General features: G+C 40.3%; 1 protein-coding gene across 1 annotated transcript in view; it reads right to left on the reverse strand.

Moving 5' to 3' along the window:
* VPS39 (VPS39 subunit of HOPS complex) overlaps nt 1-12,623 on the reverse strand; it is a 47,895-nt gene that overhangs the window by 12,012 nt on the left and 23,260 nt on the right. Inside the window, exons 11-12 of the mRNA XM_034994540.1 lie at nt 8,220-8,349; nt 3,090-3,232 (exon numbers count right to left, since the gene is read on the reverse strand). Coding sequence (XP_034850431.1) covers nt 3,090-3,232; nt 8,220-8,349 — 273 coding nt within the window. The remainder of the gene's footprint in view (nt 1-3,089; nt 3,233-8,219; nt 8,350-12,623) is intronic.

Consider the following 12,623-nt stretch of genomic DNA (forward strand, 5'->3'; position numbering starts at 1 on the left):
CTACACCAGTTTGCATTCCCACCAACAGTGTAGGAGGGTTCCCCTTTCTCCGCATCCTCACCAACATCTGTCGTTTCCTGACTTGTTAATTTTAGCCATTCTGACTGGAGTGAGGTGGTATCTCATTGAGGTTTTGATTTGTATATCCCTGATGCTGAGTGATGTTGAGTACTTTTTCATGTGTCTGTTGGCCATTTGGATGTCTTCTTTGCAGAAATGTCTGTTCATGTCTTCTGCCCATTTCTTGATTGGATTATTTGTTCTTTGGGTGTTGAGTTTGATAAATTCTTTATAGATTTTGGATATTAGGCCCTTTATCTGATATGTCATTTGCAAATATCTTCTCCCATTCTGTCCGTTGTCTTTTGGTTTTGTCTACTGTTTCCTTTGCTGTGCAAAAGCTTTTTATCTTGATGAAGTCCCAATAGTTCATTTTTGTCTTTGCTTCCCTTGCCACTGGAGACGTGTCTAGCAAGAAGTTGCTGTGGCTAAGGTCGAAGAGGTTGCTGCCTGTGTTCTCCTCAAGGATTTTGATGGGATCCCTGTCTCACATTTAGGTCTTTCATCAATTTTGAGTCTATTTTAGTGTGTGGTGTAAGGAAATGGTCCAGTTTCATTCTTCTGCATGTGGCTGTCCAATTTTCCCAACACCATCTGTTGAAGAGACTTTTTTCCATTGGATATTCTTTCCTGCTTTGTTGAAGATTAGTTGACCATAGAGTTGAGGATCCATTTCTGGGTTCTCTATTCTGTTCCACTGATCTATGTGTCTGTTTTTGTGCCAGGACCATACTGTCTTGATGATTATAGCTTTGTAATAGAGCCTGAAGTCTGGAATTGTGATGCCGTCGGTTTTGGTTTTCTTCTTCAACACTCCTTTGGCTATTCGGGGTAATCATGAGTGTTCTTATGGAATGTAGAATAGTGAATCCTTTCCAGGTTTTTTATTTATTTGGCCCAGATACAGAGGAATCATTACCTATAGCAACTATAGGCTTGTGAAATGTTATTTCTTTTTCTTTTTCTTTTTTTTTTTATTTGCGAGAGAGAGAATGAGAGACAGAGAGCACGAGAGGGAGGAGGGTCAGAGGGAGAAGCAGACTCCCCGCTGAGCAGGGAGCCCAATGCGGGACTCGATCCCGGGACTCCAGGATCATGACCTGAGCCGAAGGCAGTCGCTTAACCGACTGAGCCACCCAGGCGCCCCGTGAAATGTTATTTCTTAAAGAAGACTTGAAAGTTAAAATTACTTCTTGATCCATGGCTGCAGAATGGATGCTATGTTAGTATGAAAACATTAATCTTACTGTACATCTCCATCAGAGCCCTTGGGTGACCAGGTGCATTTCAAATAACCAGTCATATTTTGAAAGGAATCTTTCTTTCTGAGCTGCAGGTCTCAACAGTGGGTGTAAAATACTCAGTAAACCATATTATAAACAGACGTGCTGTCATCCAGGCTTTGTTGTTCCATTTATAGAGCACAGGCAGAGCAGATGTAGCGTCATTCTTAAGGGCCCTAGGATTTTCAAAATGATCAATGAGCATTGGCTCCAACTTCAAGTCACCAGCTGCATTAGCCCCTAACAGGAAAGTCAACCTGTCCTTAGAAGCTTTGAACCCAAGCACTGACTTCTCTTCTCTAGCTATGAAAGTCCTAGTTGGCATTTCCTTCCAACAGAAGGCTGTTTCATACACTGAAGATCTGCTGTTAAGTGGAGCCACCTTCATTAATGATCTCACCTAGATCTTCTGGAGAACTTGCTGCAGCTTCTACATCAGCACTTGCTGCTTCACCTTGAACTTTATGTCATGGAGACGCCTTCCTTCTTAAACCTCATGAACCAACCTCTTCTAGCTTCCAACTTTTCATCTGTAGCTTCCTCATCCCTCTCAGCCTTCATAGATTTGAAGAGAGTTAGGGCCTTGCTCTGGATTAGGCTTTGGCGAAAGGGAATGCTGTGGCTGGTTTGATTTCTACCCAAACCACTAAAACTTTCTCCAAATCAGCAATAAGGCTGTTTCATTTTCTTATTCATGTTACTGATGTAGCAGTTTTAATTTCCTTTAAGAATTTTTCTTCTGCATTCACAACTTGGCTAACTGGCACAAGAGGCGTAGAGTTTGGCCTATCTTGGCTTTTGATATGCTTTCCTCGCTAAGCTTAATTATCTTTACTTTTGATTAGCAATTCTTCCTTTTACTTGAACACTTAGAGGCCATTGTGGGGTTAATAACTGACTTAATTTCAAAATTATTGTGTCTCAGGGAGTAGGGAGACCCAAAAAGCAGAAGAGGCAGGAACAGCCAGTTGGTCGAGTAGTCAGAACACACAGACATTTATTAAGTCTGCCATCTTATATGGGCACAGCTGGTGGCATACCAAAACAATTACAACAGTGACATCAAAGATCAATGATCATAGATCACAAAAATAAATACAATAATAATGAAAAAACGTGAAATGTTGTGAGAATTACCAAAATGTGACACAGACACAAAATGAGGAAATGCTGTTGAAAAAATGGTGCCAACAGACTTGCTCAATGCAGGGTTGGTGCAAATCTTCAATTTGTAAAAAAAAAACAAAAACGCAGCATCTGTGAAGCACAATAAAGGAGGTGTGCCTCTAAAGGTCTAGAAGGACAACACTATAATGTTTGTTACTTTTCTCTGGGTGGTAGGGTTATGGGTGATTTGTACTTTTGCTTTATACTTTTCTATGTTTGCCCAGTTGCCTGCATAGAGCATGTATTTTTCCACAAGTATGTATGTTCCAAAAGAGTATTTCAAAAAACTTATTTTCTATCAACTAAGATTTATTCTTTTTAGTTCCCAGAAGAGCTTAGTGTAAATTTACCAGAAATCAAGTACGTTTCCTGCTATCAAGATTTGGCATCAAACAGCTCAATGGTATGACTGAGCAGGGAGATGGAGGAGAAAGAAATGTGCCCAGCCCACCATGACTTCTACAGCATTCATTTATGGAATGCCTATGGAATTTGAGAAGGCCTGCCCTTCTCTGCCACAGAAAAGAGGTACTGGAACTCCCAGGTAAACTCTTCCACACACCTCTGTATCATACCTACCTGTGTCAGGTAGTCAATCAGAGCTAAGTGTGCCTTCTCCAATTCAGCCCCCGAGAGCACAGGCAGCGGGTTAGGATACTGCAGCTGCTTCCTATAGTCTGTGGGCAGCAGGTCCGGGTACAGGCCCATCACATGGGTAGGATCTACATGGAAGGTAAACATGATTCCCCAGAAAGGAGCACAGCAATTTAGGGACCAGATAAAACAAGACCATTACTACAGCAAAATAAGTTCCAGACTGATTTTTTTAAAGATTTTTTTATATTTCACATAATCTCTATACCCAATATCAAGAGTCGCATGCTCTACCGAATGAGCCAGCCAGGCACCCTCAGACTGATTTTTTTTAAAAAATTGACTCCAAGTTCATAAAAACTCAATGAGCTCTACACTTCTATAGTTTGAGCACTATTTATATGTATATTTCACTAAACCATTACAAAAATGCTTGACTCTATCTTCCAAGCCGTACACAAATACACATATGCAGAATTAGAATGGAAAATTTATGAATTCTCTGAAAGTGGAGAAGAAAACATATTCCAAGAAAATATTGCTAAGATATTAAAGTTGAAAAAAATCAATAGCCTTAAAAAATAAAAGAACTGTATGTCAAAAAAAGAATTATTACCAAAACAAATTACTATTACTAAAACAAAGCCAGACAATAGGCTAAGGAATATATTCGCAGCATATATGGCAAGAGGCTAATAAGTTAATTATATAAAACATAAATTGGTAAAAAAAAAAAAGATTTCATCTGATAAACAGGCAAAAGACATGAACAACTGACAAGAAAATAATATAAATAAGTGGGAAAACATTCTGCTACATTAAGAATCAAAGCAATACATTTAATTAGTAAAATTAGTAAAAAAAATTTTTACATGATACTACCCAGTGCTTGCAATATTATGAGACTGAATCACTCTTACACTGACTGCCAAGGCAAAAATACTCTACCTCAATAAGGAAAAAGGCACTTGGACCCACTAATCCCACTTCTAGGAGCTTACGCTAAGAAAACAGTCTAAAGGCGGGGGGGCGGGGGGGGAGACACATCTGAATAAACAGGTCATGTAATGAACATTATTTGTAACAGTGCAATTCTGGAAAAATTGTGGAATTCCTTCAGCAGCAGAACTACAGTCTATTCAACTAAGAGACTATAAGGCAATCATTACAAATTGTAATTATGAAGGGCACACAGCAACATGGAAAAACCGTGTAACAATTCTAAGTAACAAAAACTATAAAAGCATATACTGTTATGATTATCATTACATTGAGATGTACACATGTGAAAAAGCTTGGATGAAAAAGAGACAAAACGAGAGTCAAGGCTAGATCTAGAGTAAATTTTTTTTCCTTTAACACTTCAATAAATGTTTTGTCCCAGCATTACTTTATTTTCATTAAAATTAAAAAAAAAAAAAAAGTTGGAGGACCAGGAGGCCATGTCCCTTCTAGAAGGAGCTGAGCCCCAGGCAAGCAGACCAGAAGAGAAATGTTACCCAGCCTTGCCTTGAAGCCTCCAGAACCCACATCATCCCCAAGAAACCTTTGTCTGACCCCGGTATTTCTGCCAAGCTAGGAAGACTGTGTTTCCTCAAAACCTGAGAACCATGATAATGTGAAACAGACACTCCTGGGAAGCTGAAAGGGACAGCAGGCGGATCTGTGTGGCTGCCACACAGAAGCACAGGCTGAGGAACGCAGACAACCACTGGGGGCCCGGAGTGAACCCACCGCCCTCGCCTAGGCTTTGCCAGGCTCCCGCACCACTGTGTATGTCTACAGATGTGGCTCTAATCACATCGCTCTACTTAAAACCTTGTGATGTCACCTGAAGCCTACAATACAAAGTCCAAAGTCCCTTGCAGCACTCAAGGTCCTCTGAGATTTAGACCCAACATCTCTTTCTCATATGACCTATCAAGCACCACCAACATCACACTGGGCTGGGGCTCACAGACCCTCAGCCACCACTGAGTCCTCTTGCCAACCACCCTTCCTTTACACTCTGCTTTTCCTTCTATCTTCCAGAGCCTGGGCACCTCCTCTTGAGACTCCTGACTTACTTCTCCACAACCCTGGAGATGCTTATTCCAACATTTCACTGATGGTTTTACATGCAAGCGCTCTGTGGCCATATAAGAGGTCTTATTTATCCATGAAGCCCAAGATCAAAGGTAGAGCTGGCACTGACATCGCTTATCTGATTTGCCTTTGGCCCGCATGTTCACCAAGTCCAGGATTATGCCACACATTGAATCCCCAGTAATACAGACAGGTAATTCACAATGGGATTATATTCCTTATGCAGAACAAAGGATACAGATCAACTATGCTCTAGCCACATGGATCTGGCTGCTCCTGGAACACACTAGGCAGCATTCCAAACTCACCACCTTGGCACTAGCCATTCCCTTGGCCTGCAGTGCACCTGCCTAGACACCTGCCCGGTTCATTAAATAGCTTTCTTCAGGCCCTAACTTCTCAGAGATGCCTTCCCTGACCATTTTATCTTAAATTGTAATCCTAATTCCCATCTTCAGTACTCCTTATCCCCATTCCCCTGCTTTATTTTTCTTAGGATTTACCACTTCCCAATATATTATAAATTTGCTTATTTATTTGGTTGTCTGCCCCCTCTCCAACAGAATATAAGCCCCACTACCTGGTACCCAGAATAGTCTCCAACGCATGGTAGAAGCTTGATAAAATTTTTATTGACTAAATAAGTAACGAATATAGTATCTGAACAAATTCAATAGTCTAAGGCTCAACTTCAAGATCTAAATATGGGTTTCAAGAAATATAAAAACTGGGGCAACTGGGTGGCTCAGTCAGTTAAGCGTCTGCCTTTGGCTCAGGTCATGATCCCAGGGTCCTGGGATCTAGCCCCAAGTGGGGGCCCCTGCTCAGTGAGGAGTCTTCTTCTCCCTCTTCCTCTGCACCCACCCCCTGGCTTGTGCTCTCTCTCTCTCTCAAATAAATAAATAAAATGTTAAAAAAAAAAAAAGAAATATAAAAACTATCTTATTCACATTCTTGCCATTCCACACATCCTGCTCAACCACCAAGACTCCAACAAAACTCCATGGTCTCAATGCAGTGTGTCTTCTTATCAAGCCCTTGTGCAAATACCTATAGTACTTACGTTTCTATCTTGCCTTAGAGCTTTTTATGTACAAGTTGTAGGTTGCCATAAGGAAATAATCTAAAATATTGGTTCTTAAACATTTTTAGGATCTAAGACATCAGAGGATGTGATCAAACATACTAATCCTCTCTCTAGAAAAACCCACGTATGAAAAAAATTTTATATCAAGTCTAGGGTGGTTCACAAACTTGATAAAGTCTACTCACAGGCCCTATGTCCCCAGTGGGAGCAGACAGAGCTTCTTTCTCACTCACAAGGGGTAGAAATAGGCCACCCTTATAAGAAACCTATCTGTGGAACACAGTAAAGTGAGAGGCAGGAAAAGCAAACCTGGGCCCAGTCCATCCTACACTAGGGGGATCAAAGGACACTGGGCCTGGCAGTATGACATTCCAGCTGTCTGAGACTATTCTCTGAAGCCCGGCCTCCCTCTGGCTCAGAAGAAACATCCCTCTACAAAATTTCCTTTTGCTCCTATTCCATGCCTCCAAAAGCAGTCTTCTGACTTGGCATCCCAGGTATACTCTGTTCTGCTACAACCTGAGTTTCTTTCATATGAATTAGTTAACACAGTTCATAAGTGGGATAATACTATCATTATGAGGCAAAAGTTGTGTTGGGGGGCACCTGAGTGGCTCAGTTGGTTAAGTATCTGCCTTTGGCTCAGGTCATGATTCCAGGGTCCTGGGACTGAGCCCCGCATCAGATACCCTGCTCAGCGGGAAGTCTGCTTCTCCCTCTCCCTCTGTGCTCTCTGTATGCTCTGTGCTCTCTCTCTCTCCAGTAAATAAAATCTTATAACAACAACAACAAAAAGTTGTGTTGATTTGTATGCAAATTTCCCCAGCTTGTTAATGTTTTAAAGTGACCAGGCAGGCAAGCTTCCTCACAATTTTTTTTTTTTTAAAGATTTTATCCCTTTATCTGACAGAGAGAGAGACAGCGAGAGAGGGAACCCAAGCAGGGGAAGTGGGAGAGGGAGGAGCAAGCTCCCCACGGAGTAGGGAGCCCAATGCGGGACCCGATCCCAGGACCCCGGGATCATGACCTGAGCAGAAGGCAGACGCTTAACAACTGAGCCACCCAGGCACCCAAGCTTCCTCACAATTAAAGAAAAAGCCTTACCTATACAGGGAGACCTAAAGAAAAGAACTGAAACAGAAGTGACCTCTTTTACTGCAAGGAGTGGCTGGCTAGTTAGTAGCTTCAAAATCCACTATACTTTCTATTAAGTTAAACCACCTGGAAAAGCTGAGAGTAAAAATAAAGCAAAGATGTTCCCCCCACATTCATTTTTTGGGGGGTCTCATAAAGAAGTCTATACCCAGGATCAGACTTTTTATTTTGATGAAACTAGTTTCTATTAGAAGCAAATATTCTCAAAGATTTGTATCTCAAAGGAGAAAGCATAGCCACAGAGTTCAAGACTGCAAAGCACTACCATGCTGAGTACCAACAACAGTGGGGATTTAACGTTAGTAGGACAGCTATTGTTTTAATTAGTGTTCCACTTACCAAGCTGCCTATGCCTTGAGTGGTCTGCCCCAACCTCATTTCTCCCATAAGCCCTGTTATTTCCCAAGAGTATTTATTATAGAATACAAGGTTTTCCAGGACCACATTCAAGGCCTCATAGCAAAAATGCCTGCACCTTGATATACATACAGAAGAGTGCCTTGGGTGCCATGTATGAATATTCTAGCCACTGGAAAGAGATCTCACCTCTCTACTGTAAGTAAATAAAGGGATATTAGAAGTCTGTGTTTATGGGTGAGACCAGTTACACAAGATAAGGACTGTAAATATATAACACTGTGACCACCCACAAGATCCTGTGAGGCACGAGGATCAATTGAAATGAGCAGAAACTAGTCCCAGTTTCAGATGTCTAGTACCATTTCTCCCATCCTTTCCAGTTTCCCCTCCCTCTATGAGGTCCATCCAAGGCCAAACCCACGTGTTACCTGTGCCAAGCTTAGCAAAGACCTGCATAGACTCATCAAAACGCTTCTGGCAGAAGAGGTTGAAGGCATACAAGTTCTTGATGTGATGGATCTGTTGCTGCTTTTCGCTGTCGGAATCATCTTTCATTTCCTAAGTAAGAGAGTAGAACAGGTAAGAGCGCATTCATTCAACAAATATTTATTCAGTATATACTAGGGATCAGACAACATCGTAGGAGGTCCGCATGCCAAACTGTACAAGAAAAGCCACGTGGCACCTGCCCTCATAGACTGTCCTGACAATCTAACCACAAGACTGAGAAGAAACTCTGCAATTAAAATGTAACAGCGTTTCTACAAAATATCTGAGCAGCACCCCTGAAAACGGTCAAGGTCACAAAAAACAAGGGAAGAGTAAGAAACTGTCATACAGGGGCGCCTGGATGGCTCAGTCGTTAAGCGGCTGCCTTCGGCTCAGGTCATGGTCCCAGGGTCCTGGGATCAAGCCCCGCATCGGGCTCCCTGCTCAGCGGGAAGCCTGCTTATCCCTCTCTCACTCCCCCTGCTTGTGCTCTCTCTTTCACGGTGTCTCTCTCTGTCAAATAAATAAATAAAAAATACTAAAACAACAAAAAAAAGAAATTGTCATACATCAGACAACACTAAGGACACAGACCAACTAAATACAATGTAATTTCTGGATTTGAAACTAGAACAGAAAAAGGGCATTAACTAATGGAAAAACTGGTGAAATCTGAATAAAGTCTAGAGTTTAGTTTAAAAACACAGAAAAATCAAAACTAAAAACACGGTGAGTGAGGACAGAATGCAGGGCATTTAATGTCACTGGCGCAGCTGGGCAAGGTCCTGTTCACAGTAAGAGCTAAATTAATGCAGCTATTTATTATCTTTGTTTCTTCCTTATAACCTTTTATTCCCCTTATATTCTTTTTAACCAATCTTTACTACATTTAATTTCTTCCTTCAAAATTTTTTTCCATTTCTTCCCTTCTTTTCCTTTCCTATTCTGTTGCCATCACCCCACTCCAGACCACCACCACAGGGCCATACCCCGTCTAAGCCCTCTTGGTGCTTTACAGGTTTTCAGAACCGGCACAGCCTTCTTCTCTAGCTTATTCCCAGATGCTCAAGCATCACCCTCCACTCCAGTCAGGATGAGCTCCAAGCCATTTCTACACTTGTTTTCACTTCTTTAACTTCCTCAGGCTCTTCCTCCTCCCTGTTTCCCCATCTGATCCTGATCTCACCTATTCAGAAAGGGTCCAACCCCGGGATGTCCTGTCTAGCCCACAGGGAACTGTCTGTCCCCTGGCTAAAATTTTGCTCCACATTTTGTCAATGGCAAAGTTTAATGTGTACTTGCCCTCTGAAAGTTTCATGTATATTCTTTGACTTATTTAAATAAAAGACAGGTTCCTAAAGAGCTAAGATGGTATCAACCAAACTTCTTTCATCATAGCACGAACACCTAGTAAGTACAAGTCTAGAAAAGAGAAGGGAAAAATGGAAACCCACTTCCACCTTCTCTACCAAAGATTAAACACACAACCTGCAGCAGGAAGATCACTGAAAACACCCAAGACCTTCCTGTGAAGAAAAACAGATACTAAAAAAGCTATGTGCTGCATGACACCCTTTAATGTTCAAAACTAAATAACATATTCAAGCACACATATATATGTAAATGGTTAACAAAAAACAACCTTTTAAAATTTATTAATTCCAGTGTAATTAACATAGTGTTGTATTAGTTTCAGGTGCACACTGCAGTGACTCCACACTTACATACATCATTACAAGGGCACGCCTTAATCCCCAGCACCTATTTCCCCCACCCCCCACCACCTCCCCTCTGGTAAGTTAAGAGTCTGCTTTTGTGGTTTGTCTTTTTTGTCCTTTTGTTTCTTAAATTCCATATGAGTGAAATCGTATGGTATTTGCCTTTCTCTGACTAATTTCACTTAGCATCATACCCTCTAGCTCCATTCATGTTGTTGCAAATGGCAGGATTTCATTCTTTTTTTATGGCTGAATAATATTCCATATTACTGATTTATATATATATATATATATATATATATATATCAGCTCTTCTTTATCCATTCATCTATTGATGGACACTTATGTTGCTTCCGTATCTTGGCTATTGTAAATAATGCTGCAGTAAGCTTAGGGGTACATATATCTTTTCGAATTAGTGTTTTTGTATTCTTTGGGTAAATACCCAGTAGTGGAATTACTGGATCATATGGTAATTCTTTTTTTAATTTTTTAAGGAACCTCCATATTGTTTTCCACAGTAGCTGCACCAGTTTGCATTCCCGCCCACAGTTCATAAGGGTTCCTTTTTCTCCACATCCTCGCCAACACTTGTTCCTCGTGTTTTTGATTTTAGCCATTCTGACAGGCGTGAGGTGTATCTCACTGTGGTTTTGGCAGCTCCCTCCCCCTTCTGTTTATCTTCTGATATCTCCCCACAGTTTCACGACTCCCCACGGTTTACCTTGCCAAAGGCAGTTGCTTTTCTGCTTGTAGAGATCCAGATATATATTCTTACATCTCAGGCTGATTTTTCACGGGTGTTCAAAATGGTTTGATAGATATCCAGCTAAATTCTGGGGACTAGTTGAAACGGGGTCCCCTTCTCTGCCATCTTGCCTTCACCTTTCATTGTGGTTTTGATTTGCATTTCCCTGATGATGAGTGATGTTGAGCATTTTTTCATGTGTCTGTTGGCTATCTGTATGGCTTTCTTTGGAGAAATCTCTGTTCATATCTTCTGCCCATTTTGTAATTGGATTATTTGCTTTCTGAATGTGCAGTGTTACAAGTTCTTTACGTATTTTGGATACTAACCCTTTATTGAATATATCATTTGTAAATATCTTCTACCATTCCATAGGTTGTCTTTTAGTTTTGTTGATGTTTTCCTTTGCTGTGCAGAAGCTTTTTATTTTGATGTAGTCCCAATATTTTATTTTTGCTTTTGTTACCCTTGCCTGAGGAGATATATCTAGAAAAATGCTGCTATCGCCCGTATCAGAGAACTTACTGCCTGTGTTCTCTTCTATGATTTTGATGGTTTCAGGTCTCACCTTTAGGTCTTTCATCTATTTTGAGTTTATTTTTGTGTATGGTGCAAAAAAGTGATCCAGTTTCATTCTTTTGTATACTGCTGTCCAGTTTTCCCAATATCATTTTTGAAGAGATTTTTTTACCCATTGTATATTCTTGCTTCCTTTGTTGCAGATTAATTAACCATATAATCATGGGTTTATTTCTGAGCTATTCTGTTTCATTGACCTTTGTGTCCATTTTTCTGCCAGTACCATACTGTTTTGATTCCTACAGCTTTACAGTGTATCTTGAAATCTGGTATTGTGATACCTCCCCTCCAGCTTTGTTTTTCTTTCTCAAGATTATTTTGGGTATTTGGGGTCTTTTGTGGGTTACATACAAATTTTAGTACTGTTATAGTTCTGTGAAAAATGCTCTTGGCATTTTGATAGGGATTGCACTGAATCTATAGATTGCTTTTGGTAGTATGGAGATTTGAACAATATTAATTCTTCCATTCATTGGCATGAGCTATCTTTCCATTTGTATCATCTTCAATTTTTCATCAATGTTTTCAGAGTACAGGTCTTTCACCTCCTTGGGTAAGTTTATTCCTAAGTATTTTATTCTTTTTGGTGCAATTGTAAATAAATAGTTTTCTTTCCACTATTTCATTGTTAGTGTATAGAAATGCAATGGATTTCTGTAGATTGATTTCGTATCCTGTGACTTTAGTGAATTCATTTATCAGTTCTAGCAGTTTTTTGGTGGAGTCTTTTGGGTTTTCTATATATAGTATCATGCCATCTGCAAATAGGGATAGTTTTACTTCTTCCTTACTGATTTGGATGCCTTTTATTTCTTTTTGTTGTCCAACTGCTGTGGCTAGCACTTCCAGTATTATGTTGAATAAAAGTGGTTAAAGTGGACATCTTTATCTTGTTCCTGACCTTAGGGGAAAGGTTCTCAGTTTTCCCCATTTAGGATGATATTAGCTGTGGGTTTTTCATATATGGCCTTTATTATGTTGAAGTATATTCCCTCTAAACCTACTTTGTTGAGGGTTTTATCATGAATAGATGTTGTATTTTGTCCAATGCTTTTTCTGTGTCTACTGAAATGATCATTATGGTTTTTATCCTTTCTCTTATTGATGTGATGTATCAGGTTGACTGATTTGCAAATACTGAACCACCCTTGCAACCCAGGAAGAAATCCCACCTGATTGTGGTGAATGATTTTTTTAATGTACTGTTGGGATTCAGTTAGGAAGTATTTTATTGAGGATTTTTCCATCTATGTTCATCAGGGATATTGACCCAGGGATACTGTAGTTCTTTTTTTGTA

This window comes from Mirounga leonina, unplaced genomic scaffold, assembly GCF_011800145.1.
Source record: "Mirounga leonina isolate KUSES-001 unplaced genomic scaffold, KU_Mleo_1.0 Mir_91, whole genome shotgun sequence".
Lineage (NCBI taxonomy): Eukaryota > Metazoa > Chordata > Mammalia > Carnivora > Phocidae > Mirounga > Mirounga leonina.